Raw genomic sequence first — 22,655 nt, 5'->3', positions numbered from 1 at the left:
GAAAGCTCACGAAAACCATGTTGCCCCAGCCTCTGTATGATATCGACTCGAATACCAGCTGGTATATAGACCATTGTGTTAATTTTTTTCCTTTAGTACTGTGGATACGGAATATGTCTTATATAGAATAACACATGTACAACGTTCGTATCAACCCTTTATACAACCATATTAATTGGTGGTCTAACCATATGCAGCACAAATGCATTTATGAAGCAACATCTTCGCACATAAGCAAACAAGACTACGCCAACTACTACATGTTCCCATTGATGTCTCACATTGTCTGTTAATGCTCTCCTCTTAACGACACGCTATTGACACTAACCAATTAATTGCATACTTATTTCTGATGTGATGGTAAAGATACTCTTCACACATTGCGTTCAGACAGTTTTTAAGTCCCTTTCATTTCTTCGTTTGTGAAGCCAAGTCCTCTATTTAGCTTCATTAATTAATTGTCTCCTTCAACTACCTACATTAACTTCTACCTTGTTCTCTATGTATCACTACCAATCCACAGATGTAACCATCGCTACGACATTAATCTAAACTTGTTTTGCTCTCATGGTTCAAATACCAAGCAACCTTCTCATCGACATTTGTCGCCGTGTTGGTCCTTATGACTTCAGGTTCCTTGGGCCTATTCTCGCTGCTTCTAAACAAACAGCCACTGCAGTCTTCAGTAAAGAAGTGATGACTACTGCTGACATAACTGAATTCGTCATAGAAACGTCCATGGTCAACATGAACTCCGCCTACCGGTCTTTCTTTATCAAATGCGTTGAAGAAGGCAATGTTATCGCCAATCAGCTGGAGGCCCTGCGCATGTTATGCCAAGAAGGTCCATCAAAAGCTGCATACGGGATGCTACGAATGTCGAAACCTAATTCTGTTTATGCAACCTTTGTTACTAGCATTTTCCTTATTTGTGCAGGAGATTTTGATGAAGGAATGACCGTCATTGCAATCATGTGGACCAGATGTGATTCCTTCGTTAAAGATGTAGAGATTGCAGATTTAGTGAGAAATCAAATAGCAACAATGGGCGCTGCGGGAACAGGTCTTTATTTTCAATCGCATGAGTACCCAGTTCCTAAAATCCCTCACTACGTTTATATCAGTTATGTTGCAGATGAGGTGTGTGAGGTGTGCTTTTCTTTTTGGTACTCACATATCGTTCGATCTATATGTTGATGCGTTATGTTATATTATTTGTGTTCGTTTAACCTAAATGGGCTCTCTATGTGTTATATTAAGCTCTCTGGTGTTAATTGTATGTTAAACTTATGCCTATCGTACGTTTTGTAAGCTCAACAATAAGACGTTACTTTATTTGACCGCTACAAACCAGTTACCTCCTTGCTCCACATGCTCCGCCCTCCTTTTCTTCCAAATCATTTTCTAACTGATATTACTCATTATATTCTCCACACTGCACCACGCATGTTTAGTAACCTTACTTTCATACAGAAAACACTTCATGTTCACAATATACAACTGGAAATTCAAAATTCCAAGAGTTTTAGGTTATTCAAGAGATAACACAGATGCTCTTGTACTAGTTTTGTTACATGCATCATTATGCAACTTAAGGGTACAAACATCGCCATAGTTTATTTTTACCAAAAAAGCTCCTGCTCGACGCTTTTCAAAAGCATGGCCATGTCTTAATAACAATTACTCCAGGTTTATATACATGAAAAACCTTCCACCTAGTATGCTTCTTACCCGCATAAATGCCTACTAATGCAATCTACAGGGCAACATATATGTGCACCTTCATAGCTGGTCTGATTGCAATCTCATAGTACTTCATACTTCAAAAAAACTGCTACATTGACCTCCCCCTTCTAAACTTGTCACTGCATCAAGAGGCTACATGTTTTAGTCATATTCCCCTTTCTATTTTCGATATTGGCTACTTCTAGTCAATGCACTAACCATTATGGCAACGAGTTTTTGCAGCTTGCCCTGTTATGCCCTATTCCAAAACACCGTGAACATGTTTTAGGTCCATGTCTTCCCTTTCTCGGGACCTGAAAAAGTGTTCATACATATAAATTCGTCATCTACTACATATTTTTAAAAATTGTAGAAAACTACGCAGCTTTCTGAATTACATGTCCCTCACCAACCGAAGGTATACGTCTCTTCTTGTGACGTCCTGGTCCAGTTTTTGACTCTGGTGGCAGCATGTCTGTGTCATTTGTTTCTTCAGCAGTGTATGAATCATTTGCATCAGGAACAGGCATCACATTACAGCTGTATGTGTTAATCCAGTCACTTGTCATGTATTCATCGTCTACCAGAGCTACAACTGGTAACCCACAAACTTTAGCAGCTGCTAAGGCATGGCAACACGGGATTCCAAGAGTGTCAAACACTTTGCACGTGCATGTCTTCTGCTCGAGATCAACTGTAAAATTCACACCTTCGCATGTGTTTACTTGGTAGATAACTTGGCTTGATGGGGAGACACGCAACCCTGCAGACTGAGACAAATGTTCCATAAGCTTCTTCTCTACCTCTGGGGTGACTGGACTGATGGTATTGTTAGCCTTCTGACGACGAATGTAGAACCATCTCATCAACATCATCTGAATACTTTCTATCATTGAAACTATTGGAAACTCAAACGTTTTCGCTAATGCTGCATTCAGACACTCTGCAACATTGCTGCTCATTAGATTGTATCTCATCCCTTGAAAATAAACTCAGATCCAATGAGAGATTCCAATCCCTCTTATATAACTAGCACACATTGGACTCCTCCTCTCGATTTCATCAAACTACTGCCTGAAATCCGCGACAGTGTATGCACAAGCTTCCTTCGACACCAAATATAGGGGTCCTTTCTGTCTCCTAAACCTGCTCTTAACATTTCTGAAAAGATGAATTGCACATGCACCGTGCCTGGCGAGAGGATATACAGAACATAAGGCGGAGTAGATGGAATTGTGTCTATCAGAGATAAAAACCAAGGTTGCCCCATCTAGAACAATGGTTACCAGGTGACTGAAAAACCATGTCCACGATAAATCGTTTTCGCCATCAACAATCCCAAATGCTAGTGGCATAATCTGGAAATTCCCATCCTGGAAACTAACAGTCATCATACACCCTCTAAACTTTCCCTTTATTGTTGTGGCATCGATAATGATGACTTTACACATGAATTGCGCTGCATGTATACAAGCTCCAAGCGATAAGAACAGATACTTGAACTTTCATCTTTCTGTCCCCGCCCCTGTTGTAACAACATTGCAGACAGTTCCAACATTTGTTTGCTTCAGGTTACGTATGTACGCAATCAAAAACTTGTAGCTGCCCTCTGCGCTTCCTCTAGCTTCTGCAACTGCCTTCTCTTTTGAGCGCCACACATTCATGTATGTTATAGATATGTGCAACTCCTCTACTATAATGTCTGGTATGTCACCTGCCCAAGTACCCATCTTCCCGTTAACAAACTTTGACTTTAGAACTGCAGCTATTACCTTACATGAACCTTTTTTGCCATATTCCTCCCTCGTTAATACATTGCAAGTGTGTGTCAGTTTTGCAGTTCGCACCTCAATGTTATTTGCACTTCGCCTGATGTCCGACCATATACACGTCATGGACAGTCCTTATAAATGCAGCGCACAATTAAGCATTCTTTGTCAGACCTAGTCTGCTAGAAAGTAAAGAACCTCTTAATTTCATATATAGTAAGTGCAGTTTGCATCTCCGCCTTGTTCTTGAAAACTTTCCCAATGAAAATGGCATCGTTTGTAGGATCAAAAACACATGTTGCAGTTTCATCTGTCTCCATCCACTCATCACCAAAACAAAGTGGACAGTCTTGTGTTGGAACTATCTCAACTTCAAGAATGTCAGGGTACATATTTTCTAGTGTCATGTTCATGGTGTCTTGTTTAGTACTCTGCCTCCCCTCATTCTACGCTCCATAAGAACGCTTCTCTCGACTCTCTTCATTATCGGCGTCCTCACTTAGTGACCCACTTTTCACCTCCACTTCACTAATCATGTTATGTATATCCGGAATTGGTACCCCTTGACTAGATGGATTCTCATAAGTAAAGCTTGTAAGTGGAACGCTGCTGGTAAGAGCAATAGGGCTTTGACGTTCACCAGCTCCGCTAGTCATACTGTCTGGAACAGAGTAGATGTGTCCTGGATTAGATGACTCGCCTGGCTCGAAGCGTTCAGCTTCTAATAAAGCTGCATGCTCTTTACGTATCAGATTATCCCAGAAGTTATAGTCGTAGTCCTCTTCCTCATCAGACCCATAAGAATCCCCATCTTCATTCTCCTCTGAATCCTCATCGTCATTACAGGATAGACGCACTTCTCTTTCCCTTTTTTTGCAGAAGCCTCTGCTACTCTCGCGCTCGCTGCTACCATCTCTATATTTGAAACCATCTCAGCATCATATATGCTGTTTAAATCAATACAAGGCATCATATCAGATATTTCTTCCAGCACAGCGCTGCCCCCGCCATTGGTGTTGAGTGCAGTACCTTCCTCTTGTCCAGATGTGCAAGCTATTGGCTGCCTAGTGTTTGCACTTGTTATGTTTTCTCCACGCTTATACATTCGCGCCAGTTCCGGTACACTGCTCGATTGAACAACATCACGACCTTGTACTTCAGCGGATTGGACGTCGCCATTTGCTTCATTGTTGAGTGAAAGGGTACCATCGTCAAGTCGTATGATGCCCTCATCAGGAGCTGTATCATTACCAACTTCCCTAACAGGTTCTGCTTCCCAAGCAGGTTGAAATGTGACCAAAAGGTTAAGACCTCTGTGTGCCGCCATGATCATTAAGAAAGTACGCAGTCCTGTGACATTATGAATTGACACAGGCGGTGTTCTTGCAGCAGTGAAGATAGACATCTCTTCAGGAACCCAACATGACACTCGCCCCACAACAGCTTTTCCCTCTTCCTCAAAATCATCCACAATATGACTTTTGAGTTCGGCATACGTCATATCATCCGCAATGTCAATACACTTCGACATACAATTTTCTGAAATTATGAAGTCCCAATTACCACCATGCGAACACTCCCACTCTCCGGCTAAGACAAGTACCACACCCTCCATATCCTGTACGCAGCATAACATAGGCCGAGTAAGACATCTCAGACCAATAAACTATCTTCCTAACATGGTTTCAAGGATAAGTAACCCCTTTTTTACGTTATTTCTGAGTATACGTAAAATACATGCCTACAGTCTTGTTATTCTTTAAACCTCTGTTTCAAAACTACTCTAAACGAGTTGCGAGATTGACAGCCATCGTTAATCATGACGACTCACAGTAGAATACTTAAGGATGTACATAGTAAAATGAACTACGTAAAAAAAAAAATAAAAAAAAAATAAAAAAAATGAACTACATTATCAAGTGTCACAGTTCATAACAACATAGTGTACTGAATGAGTAGAAGTAGATTAACAACAAGTAACGGCGACTACTTAGGTTTACACAAATATGGCAGTTAAAATTGGTAGCCTGTCATACCTACGTACTATATAACCTACTGGTGACAAATATATACAGGACACTAAATGTTATGTCCTACATAACCCAACAATATTCTAGATAGCGGGATATATTCTTTGCAGTTACACATAATATTCACCAACATTACCTGTCACTTGGTTATAGTACAGGCTTCTGTATCACCAGTAAAAGTAGTCGTCTGCTTTACGTTTCTTTCTCTGTTTGGCGGAACATCAGTATCTTAGCTGCACAGTTTTTCATGTTCTCTTATTTATCGTAGTCCACAAAACCCTAGGTAAACAGAAACGAAATCTCCTGGCTTATTTTTAGTCCACATGTTTGCCATGAGAAAGCTTGCGGCACTGTTGAACTTTTCCCGCTCAACAACAAAATATCTTCATTAACCTAATGACATTTCTAAACGGGATGACGTCATTTAGTCCGCAAGTAAAATATCCAGCCTTCTGCTTTTAAGGGCAAAAAAGTCAACAACAGTGCCAAATTGACTTTTTTTCATGCCTCTCGACGTGCGATGCCTAAATCCGAAGATTGAACTTAAGGAGTGCTAAGTTTAGATAATAAGCTCAAAAATCTAATTTCACTTGTTAAGAAAAAATGTTAAGAAAAAATAACTTTTTTTCATGCCTCCCAACACTCTCTGAATATCTTTTCTTTTCATTTTTTTAAAAGCTAATTCCACTTGTTAAGAAAAAATGTATGTTATAAATATTACATAAGGAAAAATTATACTTTTATTTGCCAAACCATGCATGTGGTCGTCTAGTGGGATTTTACTTGTTAGAGTACTAATGATCAATTGCACAACCATATTTGGGAGGATTGTTTACATCTTAAACTGTTTGTCATGTTCCCTAACAGAAATTACGGGTCAAAATGTCATAAATTAAGAGATTAATAATGATTTTATGTACAATACTACCAGAATGTAAAATAATTTAATGGCTAAAGTGTATATGAAGAAATCCCCTTCTTAATAAAACTGTAATAGATTTGCTCATATAACATTTTATTAGTAAGATTTATATTATAAAAACTTACAATTTTAATAAATACCACAACTTAAATTTATTTTTTGTAATATTATAAATAATATATATATATATGTGTGTATATATAATATTATTTACTTATAAACTAGAGTCGAACCCGCACGTACGTGCGGAAATATTTTTATTTACAAAGAAAATTGTTATGATTGTTGTTAATTAGAAATTTATTTTGTGTTTTTGTTGCAAGTGTTTTTGTAAAATATTTTTATTACAAATAGTATGCATATTTGAAAATTGATTTTGTGGTAGTACTGTTTGTAGTTTGTACGTGATTGTTGTGTCTTGTATATATGCCTACTGATTTATAGTTTGAATTATTGGTTTTAGTTTTGTTTACACGATCCCATTATGATCCAATGTGATGGATCAGCTCTTATTTATTTTAGGCCCAAATTTTACAGTTTGGTTTTCACTTCTTTCACATATACTAGATGAGTACACGCACTACGTGCAGATTTGTTTATATCTATTTACATTTATTGCAATACCTTCTTTGCTTCTTATATTTTCACATTTGAAATATTAAAAATTATATATTAACAAACAAAATTAAGATATTTTTTGTGAAAAAGCAAAGAATACTAAATTTTATTTAAAGCTAAATCTTATTCTAAAGTGATTTTGTAGATGAAGGGGATTATTGGTTCTATGATTTTAATAGATTTGGAAATCCAAACAAAAATCATGTGTTATCCAATCATTGATTTTAAAATACTTATCAAAATTATGTGTTATTGGTTCTATGATTTACAAATACTTGTTAAAATCTCATGTTATTCATTTAATGATTTGTTTTTGGATTTCAAAATCCACAGTATGTTTTAAATGGATTTGTATGGATGTGAAAGTGTAAAATAGAAGGATTCAAATCCAAGGATAAAACATGTTATTTCAAAATCCATGTGTTTTGATTTTTAGAATTTACAATTCCATATGGATTTAGAAATAACCTCTCCAATAACAGCCCCGAAAACTATTAGCATATTTTTTTAGGAACTAAAAGAATCATACCATTTGCACATTTGATTGGTAGATAAAAACATTTAAACATCCTACAATTCTTGTCTAAAACTTAGGTATTTAGATACATTTGTATTTAAGCTTCTCAACTAAATACCATGAGGCTTTCAAATTCTCTTTTATCAAAAAGATTTTCATGCAACTTGGTTAACTCTTTAATGGTTCTAATTAAGATATACAATTTTCCTTCTTAACTATTCAATTTCTAGAATATAACTCTGGAATTTAATTGTTTTTTTCTCTGTATTATCTTCAACTAACATTATATCATTGATTTAATTATCTTTCATTCGATAGTGAACAAAACTATGATCTTTTTCATCTATAAAAATTATTTCTCTAAGGACTTATTTTCATGATTTTTTCTACAATATTAACCGAATTCCCAGTCACTGCTGCAACTCTTCAAATTATTGAGAAAATTCTAACTCCTAAACTATATGTTCATATTTTCATGGTTTACCCTAAGAGGACGAAGCAAATCTTTGGTTTTACTCTCGATACATTTTATCTTTTGGTGATGACTTAAAGAATACATAAATATAAACCTTTCTAGATTTCTTATATAAATATTGAAATTGTTTTTGATATGAAAAGGAATAAAGATATGGAAGATGTTTCAAATTCCTCTTTAATTTTAAATATGTTTGCTTTTAATTTAAGTGTTTTTAATTTGGATTGACAAGTGACACTCTCTCCATTGCTGACGTGTCACTCATATGGAGAGAGTTGAGCAACTTTCATAGTATAGATTGTGATGTTCAATGCACGGATGGGCATCGATTTTAATTAAAATGGCCCGAGAGAAAGCTGTTTTTGTTTTCAACACCTGTGGGAAATTAGGTAATAAGACAAAAAAATAGAGAAGATGAACAGCTATAATTTTTACAGAAGAAACCGACTGATCGATATTGCTCTTTTCCTACCAAAATCTTTCAATCAATCGTGTTTATCATCAAACCCATCTCCTAGTTAAAGCAAATTCTGGAAACAATATCGATTAGCTAAGCAGAGATTTGTATAAACAACAAACATTTAATTTGTTTGGTAAGATTCAAAATTTCTTATTTTAACTTTCATTCATTTATCAAAAGAGTTTCGGTAAAATTCTTTGTTTATATGTGGATACTTTCATGTTCATACATAATTTTTTCAGAAACTTAGTTAGATTTGTTTACAATTTTTGTTTTGATGTCGGGAAACTTGTTGTCATGTATGCCACATAAAAAGGAAAAAAAAATTGTTGTTATTTTATCAAATAGGATTGTAAATAGTTTAATTTCCTTCATATTTTTTTAATAGTTTACATCATGTATCTGATTGTTCTTACATGTGTTCTTTACAACTCCCTTTTAAAAAACACTCTGGTTTCATTTGTTTTTTAGGTGAATGAAAATTACAACTAATTATAACCAAAACTTGCAAAGAATAATATACTTACAGATAAGACTATACATTTTGGCCTAACCTCTTCATTTATTTAATTGCAAATTTTCTAATGTGTATAGGTAAATCTATACCATGAATCACAAACAGAGCCCACGTAACATTGGTGTTTGATTTATGGAAAACGTTAGTGTTGGTTCGTTGATTATTGAATGCTTCCTTTTTACTCTAGGTGTTTTCCTTTTTAGATTTAAAAAAATATACTCAGTCCCTCAATTTTGGTTTTTTCGAATTTTTTTCAACTCCATCAAATTGGGATCGGGTTAGATAGGGTCCGCGTCTTTTCAATTTTTTTTAATACCAATCTACCATATCTTCTTTTTTTTTGTTTTGATTTTTTTTTTGGTAGGTCATAGGAGATATGGTAGATTGGAAGATTGTAGACCATATCTTCTTTTTTTTGTTTGTTTTGGTAGGCCAATGTCCATTACTATCTCGTAGCCCTCCTTCCGCAGTAGCCAGTCCCAGGTTGCCTCAAGATGCACCATCAATATTAATTTTATCCCACCCCTCACTCGGTCGAGTCCAGGAGATTAACCGCTCAGTCCTCACAGTCTCCCTTCTAGCAGTTTTCATCTTCTGGCTGGCTTAATCCACCTCCTGCGCCAACTCTTTAAGAAAAACGCACCCTATCCAGACATTTTCCATTCACACCAAAAATGTTTCCACATCGCCATTTTCAGCCCCACCACACAGCCATGGCAAATACTGTGGACCATGGACATCCTCCGACAGCATCTGCATCTCCCAAGTTCTCATAAACCAACTAAAGTAACAAACTTGTGAAGAAGGAAACTCTTTTCCGCCTCGGGATCAGCCTGCTCCAGACTCCGGACATGGCATGACAATCCTGCAGTATATGTATGATTGACCTTTCACCACTCTTGTAGACCTGAAAAACTTCATTCGCACAAAGGTGTCTACGGAATCACTCCATATTCGTCATTAGAACTTGGTGAACAACCAGCCAAAGAAACACTCACGCTCCCTCTGGGGCGATAACATGCCATGCACGAATATATAATATCCCCAAATCCGGTCGTGGGGTAGTAACTCTTGTTAGAAAGCAATGAGCAGACTGAACTGTAAAACTAAGGCGTTCGGTGTTTGGGGGTCATCTCAGGGTTTTCATGGTTCTAAGAAATACTAAGTGTCAAGATTTAACAAGTAAATACTAATTTCGGTCTAGGTTCTCAACTACGAAACACTAATAAACTAACAAGCTATTTTCATAGAATGAGTGTCTAAAGTCTTCATACTCTGTTACTTAACTTACGCAGGAAACGACGCATGTCAACCAGCTAGTAAAACAAGTTTGATATATTCACAAAACTCCACAACTCAACTTAAGCAGGCTACCACACGAGGTTTCGGTATAACACTAGTTTCGGTATACTTGAAATCTTATCAAACTCTTCTTAAATCCATATGAAAAATATAGCTAATATGGGTAAAATAATGATGTTATCAAGCACCAAACAGAACAGCGAATGGTATACACGAGTGACACTTCTCTCTACCATTAGAATATACATTATCAAGTTTACTTTGCTTACCTTCTCATCAAAAAACGACCAAGAAGCAAGTCTTCCAGCCAGTACTGTTGCTACTGACAATCTTCTGCTTCTTAGACTTCCAAGTAATCAGGGAAGAACCCAAGAAAGTGCAAATCCCTGTGACTGACCACCGAGTGTCAAGACAAGTACCCTAGTTTGCATCAGAGAATGCAGTCAAACCAAGATCATCCTGAGCAGGGTAAAATAAACCTTATCATGGATTCCCCTTGAGATATTTGAGAACATGATGAGCTGCTCGTAAGTGTGCGTCAGTAGGACAGGAAAGATACTGGCTCAATTTGTTGACAGCAAAGGTAATATCAGGTCGTGTGATACTTAAGTATTGTAGATGTCCTATTAAGGCTCTGTAAGAACTGACTTCATCTGTAGGAAAAGGAACACCAGTGTCCTTGAATAACGCCTTAGTAGGATCCATTGGTACGTTCTGAGGCTTACAGCCCAAATAACATGTATCACTTAAGAGATTCAAGCAGTACTTGCGCTGACTAATAGATATACCAGAAGAATTCTAAGCTATCTCAAGCCCCAAAAAGAACCGTGCAGGTCCTAGATCCTTGATCTTAAACGCCTTCGCAAGGATCACTTTGAAAGATAGGACCTCTGCATCACTATTACTTGCAATCATGATATCATCTACATACACTAAAAGTGCTATAAAAGATGATTCACTCATTTTCACAAATAAAGTATTCTCAGAAGGTGCCTGTGTGAATCCATTGTTCAAGAGAACAGAAGAGAAACACTTATACCATTGGCTAGAGGCTTGTTTTAAGCCATAGATTGATTTCTTCAGGCGGCAGACTGGATATGGAGGCAAGACACCATAAGTTGGAGTATATCCAAGGGGTAGACTCATGTAGATCTCTTCATCAAGCTCACTGTGCAAAAAGGCACTAGTGACATCCATTTGACAAAGACTCCACCCTAGCTTAGCTGCTAAACCAAGAATAAACTTCACACTACCCATTTTAGCAACTGGTGAAAAAGTTTCAAAGAAGTCAACACCCTCTTGTTGAGTAAAACCTTTGGCTACCAATCGAGCCTTATAACGTTCAATACTACCATCGACATTGTATTTGATTGTATAAACCCATTTACAACCAACTACGTTTTTACCAGGAGGTAAAGAAACAACCTCAAATGTGCCACTTACCTCCATATTATCAAGCTCCACATCCATAAACTTCGTCCATTTCTTACATTTGATGGCTTGTTTAAAGGAAATAGGTTTGGTGTCTAGTGAAAAAGAAAGGACAATAAACTGATAGGGATTTTTAAGCTGCTCATAGGAAAGGACTGAAGAAAGTGGATATGGGGTTTTATGTGTTTCTGGAAAAAGGAATAGGTGATGTAAGACGAGAAATAGCACAATGATAATCAGACAAATAGCCCGGTACCCTAGTTGTGCGTCTCGGTCTGGCATTGTGTAGAGAAACAACACCAGTGTCTGTTGTAACACTCTCTGTGGTAGAATGAACTAACACTAGAGGGTGTGTGTGCATGATCAGATGATGCATGAGACGGTGATGCAAGAGGGATCGGTAATGAATGCATCACATCAGCATGTAAATCAATTGGAACTGACAAAATCTTGTTACTAAAAATCTCAGAAGGAAAAGATGCAGAGACATCATGAAATGGAAAAACTGTTTCATGAAAAATGACATTGCGAGATATAGAGACAGTGTTTGTATCTAAATGCAACACTTTATAGCCTTTATAACGATACGCATAACCTAAAAAGACACACCTATCAGCACGAGGACTGAACTTATGACGATATGTCGTCAATGTGAAAACATAACACAAGCAACCAAAAGTTCAAAGATGAGTATAATCCGGTTTTTTTAGTGAGTAATTCATAAGGTGTAAGCAAAGCAGATGGAATTCTATTGATAAGAAAAAACTGCAGTTAACACACAATCCCTCCAATATGCAAATGGTACATTTGACTGAAAGAGTAAAGCTCTAGCCACATTCACGAGATGCTGATGTTTTCTTTCAATAATAGAGTTTTGTTGAGGTGTGTAAGCAAAAGAAAATTGATGCAAGATTCCATGTTTTTTAACAATATCTGTAAATGCCAATTCAGGTGCATTGTCAGATCTTATGACTTTAATTGGAGAATTGTATTGAATGTGAACCATTTGTATAAAATCTTGAAAATGAGTAGAAACATCTTTTTTATTCCTCAACATATACAACCAAGTAGCTCTAACACAATCATCAACTATACTTAGACAATATCTATATCCATCTACTCATTCTGTTGAGAATGGGCCCCAAACATCTAAATGAAGTAAATCAAATGGTAAATCTGACAGTTTACTATTAGACACATAGGAAAAACTTTTTTGCTTAGCTAAATGACACACATGACAAGGTGATGAGGACTTTGTAAACTTTAATATAGTACCCGGAATATACTGTAACTTGTCAGCAGACAGATGTCCAAGGTGAGCATGCCAGAGATCACCATCGACTGCCAAGGATCCAAAGAAATGAGACGAAGTAGAAGGACGTGCTATAGCAGACGAAACATGAGATGCAGGAGAATCAGATTGCAATATGTAGAGATTATGCAATAAGATGCCTCTACCAATCATCAAGCCCTGAATAAATTCTTGGATGAAACATGAGTTAGGAAAAAAATGTGCAGAACAATTGCTAGATTTTAACAAACTACTAACAAATATAAAGTTAAATTTAAAGGAAGGAACATGTAAAACATCATGTAAGATGAGAGAATGTGAGAGATGGATTGTGCCAGTGTGTGCAATATCAACTCTAGTGTCATTCGGTAGAGAGACTGTTACACCAGATACCGGTATAGTCTCACTAAACAAGGCAAGATCAGAACAAACATGTGTTGTGGCACCAGTATCTATAATCCAAGAACCATGTGAAAGGCTCGAATAAAGAGATGATAGACATTGGTGTTGAAAAGTAGGGTGGTCATGCTCATAACGAAGAGAATTAGAATGAAAGGGGATATTACCAGCAAAAGATTGAATAGCCATAGCACCATGTTCAGAAATGGAAGAAACCTTTGTAAGAGCCTGATTTTTTGGAAGTGTCATGTGCGCTGAAAGTTGCTGAATCAGAGTCTGCATCTGGTAAGAAGTCATTTTGCTAACATCCAGATTGATTGCATTCAGAGCAGGTGGAGGAACATAAGGCATTTCCGAAGTAACATTTGCAACAGCTTGAGTCCTCGTAGTATTTTGACTTTGATTATGACCTTTAGGTGGGAAAATCTACGGATTGTTCACTCGTTGAGCATGATAACTAGAAGAGACATCTGATATAAGAGTAGGAGGTGGACCAGAGGCTTGAAACACAACACACTCAGATCGAGCAGGTTTAACAATATTGTTCTGCCTCTCATCCTGAGTCACCATATGAAAAGCATGCTCAATAGATGGCATCGGGGACATCATCAAAATATGTTTTCGAGTAGCCTCATAAGACTCATTCAAACCCATCAAGAACTTGGTCACTCGACTTCTCTGGTGTAATTTTTCCCATAAGACTTCTACACTACACTCACATTTTTCACAGGTACAAACAAGCAACTCAACATAATCCTTGAGTTCTTCCCAAAGAGTTACTAACTCAGTATAATAAGCAGTTACATCCATAGCTCCCTGTCGAATAGAGCTAAGCTTCTGCTCAATCTCATAAATTCTCGGAGCATCATCCTGTTTGGACCTAGATGTAATATCTTTCCATATACCCTTTGCAGTTGGAATGAATAAAGACTCTGACCTATCTTTTTCGATACAGAGTTCCTCAACCAAGTAGAAACCATATCATTGCAACGAGACCAAGATCCAAAATCGCGGTGATCCGGAGATGGTTTAGAGATCGTACCGTCGATGAATCCCAACTTATTCCTGACATTAAGTGCCATTCGCATAGACCGTCGCCTCTCATCTCCATTGATTTTTTTTTTCTCTCACTATCATCGCCAAGATGACACTATCATTGAATCGAATTCAGATCACACAATTCGCCATGGATAACTCAGATCCAGATTTGTTATCCAGATAGGAAACCGCCGTAACCTATGATTCACCTAATCCACTCTACGCCATGGCTTTCTCATCTCTCATCAATTCCACAGAATCGCCGTCGGAAGCTTCCTCAAAGATTACAACGACCGTGAGGCTTGGGCGAGGTTGTTCTATGTTTGAATTCTATGTTTCTACCGCTTTTAGTAAGTATCTTGTAGAACTTAACTATTTTGTCTCTCTTATATCTTTGAATTATATGTTTCTCTCTTATGTCTTTGAATTCTCTGTTTCTTGTAAGTATCTTGTAGAACCAGTGAGGTTATCGAGCCTATGATAAATCCCCAGTGGTATGTTAATCGCAACATGATTGGAAAGGAGGCTCTTGGTGTTGCCACCACTGATGAAAAAAAGAAGCCTGAGTTTATACCAAAGCAATACACAGCAGAATGGTGAAGGTTTCTTTCATTTACCCCATCTGTTATCATTCTATTGCACTATTGTATGAATAAGCTGTGATAGCTGTTTAAGATGGCACTACACCATCTATTAACAGTCACAACCTTACAGATGGTTAGAGAACATTCGTGACTGGTGTATTTCGAGACAGCTTTGGTATACCACTCTAGAGGGAGATCAGCTCAAGGAAGTTGGTGCGTCCAAAGACTATTGGGTTGTTGCTAAAAGCCTAGAACCGAGGAAGAAGGTCGAAAGGAGGCTGCTCAGAAATTTGGTGGGATCAAGTTTGTCTCTATTCTTTGTGATGTTAGTTATATTTTGTTTAAGAGTTGGTGGCACTTTTATGTAAGACTTATTTTGGTTAATCTTATTATATAAACGTTAGATAACAAAATTACTCATTAACATGATCGTGACACATGTCAAATATATTGATTAGATATCAACACATGTCTAATTCTATTTACAGAATTTTATATGTTTTATATTTTAAAAAATGTCAAAGTTACTCATTAACAAGATAGTGACACGTGTCAAATATATGGATTAGATCATGACACGTGTCTAATTTTATTTACAGAATATTACATGTTTATATTATATAAAATTAATTCTATTTACAGAATTTTATATGTTTATATTTTAAAAAATGTCAAAATTACTCATTAACAAGATAGTGACACGTGTCAAATATATTGATTAGATCATGACACGTGTCTAATTTTATTTACAGAATTTTACATGTTTATATTCTATAAAAAAAAATATTTTTCTAAATAAAAAAGGAAAACTAACAAAATAAATATACTTTCTAATTATATTATACGTGTGTTCTCAATAAAATTTGACATGTGTTAACAAAAACGAAATTAATTAAATATGTATATTAATCAATAAATAATGACTAACAAAGTTAAAAAGAATAGCATTAGTTATTTAACATAATTTTAGTCAAATATAAATTGTATTTATCGTTGTAATATAATTTTTTATTGTAAGTAAGCACACAAAACCTTGAAAGAGTAATGAACTTAAAAAAAATATTACTATACATGATGTGTATTAGTATAGTTTTACATGTTTTCTTTTAAATATTTTAATGCATGTAGTAATATGAGAAACCTAAAAGAAAAATAGAAAAACCGAGTTTGTAGGAATGAATTTTTGTTTTATTGATGAAAACTGACAAAAGTATTACTTATGAAATTACGACATATAGTAAAATAATATATAGGATATTTTTGAATTTCCAAATTTTTTGTGGATGTTAACTGATTTTTTTACTGATTCTTTATTGTTAAATTTAAAATACTAACCAAAATACATATTATCTCATATGATGCTCATATTTGTTTTTTTATATTAAAATTTTAACTCTAATACATGAAGAAGTGAATTATGGTTTTACGATGAAATAGATAGTTAAATGTGATTACTAAACTGAATGTCTAATAATATTATTCATATTTTTTATGTTTGATTTTATAATTTGAACACATGTACTTTTGTAATGCATATGTTAAAACATAAGATAATACGAAATATATTATAATTTATAGGAATTAATCTTCATTAATTTGATGGTAATGTCTATATATCTTTATATATGTTTTTATTTTATAACTTTCACTTATTTAAAATTGATTATGAAATGAGTTAAAATTAGTACTTATGAGATAACAACATAACAAATATATCTTAAATATGTTGATTCAGTTTTATTGCGAATTATATTTTGTTAACTTTTATTTGTATTTTCAATTCTTACTAAGATATAGACTTGATATGATTTATTAATTGTGTTTGATATAAAATATTTAGTTCTATGCATTAAGATGAAATGTATAATTAAACTTAAAATATGGTTTATTACGATGTCATAGATATTTATGGTACTTCATGTCCAATAAGAGTTTTTGGATAAAAACAGAAACATTAATAAACAATAAATATTATGTCATTTATAAAACTTCAACCAATAAGAAAATATACGGAAAAAGATATATTTCTCCAAGAGAATATTATATCAAACCTGATAAACCTCAATCTATTACCACATGCTCTATATCTCCAAGAAAATATTTCTCAATCTATATCTCTCAGACTCCATAGTTCAAGATCTATATCTCCTTTGAAACATCGGTTTTTCTCGGTTCACTATTTACTGAACCAACTAAATAAAATAATAAAACAAATATAACCTAATTTAAACCGAATTAAATTAATTAAAACAAATTAAAAGAAAAAAAAGAACATAATGATTTTCTTCTGTTGATCAAAAATTGAGCTCTATCTAGCTTGATGTGATACTTTTTGTGGGAAAATAGATCGTTTTCCCAAAAAATATATTGCATAGTTCAAATAGTCATAAATTGTTATATTAATAAAAATAGTACATAGAAATTTGAGAAAATATTATAAAATAATACAAAAAGCCTTCAAACTCTTATCTAATAGAACTAAGAGAGTATTAAAATGAAATATGAGAAGTTCATATTCAATATTAAAATGTTACAAGATAAAATATAAAAACATGTCTATTACTACTTAATTATTCTCAATAATGTTTTAAAAATTTTACCCGCATTATTACGCGGGCCTTATCTAGTGTAATATAAAGGTTATATATGTTGATTATTTATATAAAAATATAAATCTAATTATATATATATATATATATATATATTTCTAAATACTACAATAATAAATAAAATAGCACTAATTTGTGATATAATAAAATATATTATAGCATTTGATTAGAGCTATAATATAGCTATGGTAGAAACTGCAAACATTGCGTGTAAAATGACTTATAACATTATTTTAAAAAATTAGAAAAACGCGATAACAAAGCATTTTTTGTTACTGTTATGGTAGAGCTTTCTACTATAGCATATGTATATGTCGCTATCGTATGTGTGATACCTACGATAACAGTGGCCTAACATAGCGTTTGTGAAAGAGCTATTAATGACATATTTTAGCATTTCCCTATTGCAATCAATGTACATATTTGTTGTAGTGCTAGGGTCTGAGCTTCTTCTTCCATCATTGTAGATTTGGGTTTTGGATTCTCTGCTTGGAATTTGAATTGAACATACATCACAATTTGAAGAATCAGCACACATATTATTTTTTTCATAAAAATGACACAACTTACGTATAGAATGACTCAACTCACAAACTAGTTAAAAAATGACCAAACGTACATAATATCAAATTATTTGTTATTAGTCGTCTAAAATACCTAATCCTTCAAAAGTCTCTTTACATTAACTTATTTTGGTTATAATATATACTCAATAGAATAATTAATAATCAATCACCTGGCCATCTATATATCACATTAACTTATTTTGGTTACATTTAAGATATCTCCAACGTTCATAACATTTGCTTGTCGATATTTCAACCTTCTGACCATTATAAAGTGTGGAACTGTAAATATCTAAATGGAGAAACGAATAATATATAGATGGCGTATGATTGATTCTGATGATGTATAACTCGAATAAGTCGATAAAAATTTTAAACTGTATTAAAAAAAAAGAGTATTGAAAACCCTTTTACAACAAAAGTCAATAAATATTTTGATAGTTTTTTTCTCTCTACTAGGAGTAATTTAGGCCTGGGCAAAATACCCGGATCCGAATATCCGATCCGAACCCGATCCAAAAAACCCGATCCGAACCCGTATCCAAAATTGTAAAATATCCGAACGGGTTCTAAATCTCTAAACCCGAAAACCCGAATCCGAATCCGATCCGAACCAAAATCCGAATGGATATCCGAATATACCCACATTATTAATATATAGTAGTAATATATTAGTAATATCTATAATCTTAATAATATAAGTGTTCAAAATATTCAGATTTTTAGATATTTTCGATAATTTGAAGTATTTAAACTGTTTATTAGTAAATTTGGGTAAAAAATACTCTAAATTTTTAGATATATTGTGTATTATTTAATAATTTAGACTAAATTAGATACTAAAATTTTGAGTTTTGTGGACTTCGAGTAATCCGAATCCGAACCCAAAATACCTGAACCGAACCCGATCTGAACCCGAAGTCTAGAAATACCCGAACATGTCCTATACCTCTAACCCAAAAATCCGAAAATCCGAATTACCTGAACCGAACCCGAACGGGTACCCGAATGCCCAGGCCTAAGGAGTATTGATTAATAATACTTATTGTCCTAATAATTTTTATTTCACACAAGTAAAGAAAAATAAACAATTAAATTTATGTTTCATCCTTCATTATTACTACTACATTATTTTGTTTGATAGAGAAGTGATTAATAAGATAAAACTATATGTAGCAAGTAATATAAATTTGTATTATAAATATAAAATGACAAGTAATATGACAAATAAAATGAAATCGTTGGAGTACTATTGTGTTGTACCCTGTTAATGGAGCGCATATCCCAATTTTTTTCTGATATCTGCATCTATATCCTTATCCAAAAATTTCATATATTCATTATCCGGATATCAGATTAAAATTCGATTATCCGGGGATATCCGATATCCGTAAAAACAAATATGTATTTTAGACTAAAATACAGTATATTTTGGATAAAATATCAGATATTCGTATATAAATACCGTATATATATATAAATACCGGATATATGTATATAAATACCGGATAGCTGTGAAAAAATGAATATCTATTTTAAAATTTAGCATTATCTGTATATAATAAAAGATATCTGGAAAAAAAACGGATATCAGTTATCCGTATTAACATATAGCACTATTTGCATTCATATCCCTTTTATTTGCTATTTCAATGCCAAAACTGGACAGCCTGTGGGATACGACTTATTGTACACTAACGTTTAAAAATTCGTAAGTAGTGTTACATTTAATATAAAACATATAACACATTATTTTTTTCATGCCTAATTGCCTACGACTAATAAAAATAATTTGTAGTCTTTCTTACTAAAATAACTTTTGTAGTTTGGTGTCATTCTTAACAAAATAAAAGTTTGTAAACTCGGTTTTCCTATAATAAATTATTATTTGTGTCAGCCTGATCATTATAATAAACATAATTTAGAAGTTAGATCATTTTTAATAACGATGGGTAGGTGATTTACTCTCACTTTATACGGGAGAACATTACATTGAACTATATTATATTACACACATTGAAATATGATTAATGTGATTATGTTAGCAATTTAGCATGGTGATAGTGGGATAGACTGATGTAGTGTATACTTGGTATTTTTGTTTAGAAAGACAGAGAATTAAATAATTATATTATATTTTTATTAAATTTGTGTGGTTCACGAAAAACAAAAAAAACATATATCAATGCTAACTGCAATGACAAAAGATCGGTTTTTATCATTTGGTACAACAACATTTATTTACGAAAGGATCAGAAGTAGCACATTGTCCGGATGAGAACCCAGCCTTCCTGCAGTCTGCCCTACATTTACCATTCCCGTATGTTGCCGAACAAGTAGTCTTGCACATATCATTGATTCTTCTTATAGGTTTGATCTCTGCATGTCCACAAAATCATTACACATGCATCATATACAAATGAACAATTGTATATATATATATATATATATATATATATATATCAATGTTATTGCTTTCAAATGATGAAACCTATATTAGCAAACAACAACATAGAAATAAAAATGTTACTTGAAGCAAAGACATTGTAATTCAACAAAGAAGCTGACAATACTATCAAGAGTAAAAAGGTTGTCGAAGTCTTTGTGATGTTCATTTTCTTGATTGTAGTATATATCAAAGTTATCAACTATAAAGGAGTATATATATTAGACAACTCTGTTCTGTGATTTTCTAGATTGTAAGTACAAGTTCTATTTATAGAGCATTAAGGTTTTGTGGTTCACAAAAAAAGAGTTTACAATTGTTTTTCTTACCATTGATGCATTTTTCATATATACTAATAATACTTTTTTTGACTAAAACAAATTTTCTTAACATTGGTGGCTCTTCCGCATATACTAAACAATATTTTTTTTGACTAAAATATATTTTCACTTTTATGACTGCTTTTACGTACAAACCTTTTTTTTTTGGTTAATTTGTTTAAAAACCAAGGTTAACCGGACCCTAGAATAAAATCCTATACAGGTCTAGAGAATGGAACTCCATAGTTTGTTCAAAAAAAAAAAGAATGAAACTCCAATTGGAGCCTTGACATTGGAAAGTAGAAATTTTCACCTCATATAGTTGTTGAATTTGTTTGGTGAAATTCACCAAGTTTTAGACTGGTTTTTTACTTTTTAAACCAACCTACTTAAGATCTCTCATTCACAATTGAGTGTAAGTAACAAAACTAATTTGAATTAATTTTGTTTTCTATGCATTTAGTTTTGTTTTAATGTAAAATAAATCTTAAAGGTTAATGGGTTAGATGTGTTTATTGTGCAATTAAGATGATTAAAATTAGAAAGATGAATATATATTAGAATTAAAAACAAAACTACCTCTCATTACTACGAGATATAAACAAAATATTCGTCTTAAATTAAACAAATGAAATTTGTCATGATTAGTAAGAGCTATTGGATTATGGCGAAACTTAGAGTGTGTTATTTGATATATGATCGTTTTTATGGTTTTTAACCATGATATAAGGAGTCTTTTAGAGTCTTTTGATTTGTTTTCTAGGATGTTTTTGAGTCTTTGCAGGTTTTCTAGAATTTTGGCACAGAAGGAGTAAAGTGGAGCAATTTGGATCATTTTGGAGCATAAATCTCGAAGAATCAATTTGGACTCGGATCAAAACAAGGGCATCGATCGACACCACTGCAGCATCGGTCGACACCCTCTTCAGCCGATGAAGAATCACAAATTTGGAAATTTTACAAAGTTGCCCGAAGTTTTCTGTAATTGCAACACAAGTCCCTGACGTGTTTTAGGACATATAAATAGTATTTTTAGGTTTTGTAAACCCTTAAGTTTTATTCTAGCAAGTTATTTTCTGCAACCTTTTTGAGAGAAGAGATATTGAGAACTTTTGGGAGAGAGATCTGAACTCCTTCGAGAGAAGAATTCCTAAACACCTCTTTTTACTTTTAATATTTATTGCTTATTATTTAGAATTATGTTTTGTTCTTCATTAAACATGTCTGAGTAGTTTGCTTGTTAGGTTCAGGGTTTTTCAGAGAGATTTTATGATTTATTAGATCTGTTTATTTAGGATTCATTATCTTTCTAGATCTTCATCATAGATTGTTCTTCATATTAATCCTTGATTGGCCATCTAGAATTAATTACCTAGGAAAATAAATTGATATGAGAATATAATTGATTTTCCTGATAAAACCTTTTGATGAGCAAAATTACTTCTTGCAAAGAGATTTGATTTAGTAATTTTGTGAACAATATAAACTTGTTTTTAAAGCTGATTTTTAACCTAGAATTTTACAAAGAGATTTGGATTTTCTGGTTTTAAATTTAGATAATATTTGCAGTCAGAACTGATTTATTTTACAAAAGAGTTTAGAGTTCTAGATCTGATTTTGAATTGCTTGAATCCTA

General features: G+C 33.7%; 3 protein-coding genes across 3 annotated transcripts; all 3 read right to left on the bottom strand.

Moving 5' to 3' along the window:
- Nucleotides 1-2,102: 2,102 nt before the first annotated feature.
- On the bottom strand, nt 2,103-2,702 carry LOC104753615 (uncharacterized). The gene has a single exon (XM_010475843.2). It carries the CDS (start codon nt 2,700-2,702, stop codon nt 2,103-2,105), a length of 600 nt encoding a protein of 199 aa, XP_010474145.2.
- An 11,180-nt stretch (nt 2,703-13,882) lies between these two features.
- LOC147925563 (uncharacterized) lies at nt 13,883-14,538 on the bottom strand. The gene is made up of 2 exons (XM_087492673.1): nt 14,261-14,538; nt 13,883-14,165 (listed from the first exon to the last, which is right to left on the bottom strand). The coding sequence occupies exons 1-2, from the start codon at nt 14,536-14,538 to the stop codon at nt 13,883-13,885; spliced, it is 561 nt and encodes a 186-aa protein (XP_087348799.1).
- A 5,833-nt stretch (nt 14,539-20,371) lies between these two features.
- On the bottom strand, nt 20,372-20,868 carry LOC109129660 (defensin-like protein 43). Its single transcript, XM_087493308.1, has 2 exons — nt 20,784-20,868; nt 20,372-20,632 (listed from the first exon to the last, which is right to left on the bottom strand). Exons 1-2 carry the CDS (start codon nt 20,866-20,868, stop codon nt 20,472-20,474), a joined length of 246 nt encoding a protein of 81 aa, XP_087349434.1. The 3' UTR covers nt 20,372-20,471.
- Nucleotides 20,869-22,655: the final 1,787 nt, after the last annotated feature.

The sequence above is a fragment of the Camelina sativa genome, chromosome 16 (genome assembly GCF_030686135.1).
Source record: "Camelina sativa cultivar CO46 ecotype springtype chromosome 16, ASM3068613v1".
In the NCBI taxonomy this organism is placed as follows: domain Eukaryota; kingdom Viridiplantae; phylum Streptophyta; class Magnoliopsida; order Brassicales; family Brassicaceae; genus Camelina; species Camelina sativa.
Note: the sequence above shows the minus strand (reverse complement) of the source record. Positions and strands in the feature narration are given on the sequence as shown.

Excerpts from the sequence above, each read along its gene's own strand:
- LOC104753615 (XM_010475843.2), bottom strand. The coding sequence starts at position 2,702 with ATGAGATACAATCTAATGAGCAGCAATGTTGCAGAGTGTCTGAATGCA.
- LOC147925563 (XM_087492673.1), bottom strand. The coding sequence starts at position 14,538 with ATGGCACTTAATGTCAGGAATAAGTTGGGATTCATCGACGGTACGATC. Across the intron at positions 14,166-14,260 it reads TTCGACAGGGAGCTATGGAT|TGTAGAAGTCTTATGGGAAA; the intron begins GTAACTGCTTAT and ends ATGTGAGTGTAG.
- LOC109129660 (XM_087493308.1), bottom strand. The coding sequence starts at position 20,868 with ATGAACATCACAAAGACTTCGACAACCTTTTTACTCTTGATAGTATTG. Across the intron at positions 20,633-20,783 it reads TTACAATGTCTTTGCTTCAA|AGATCAAACCTATAAGAAGA; the intron begins GTAACATTTTTA and ends GTGGACATGCAG.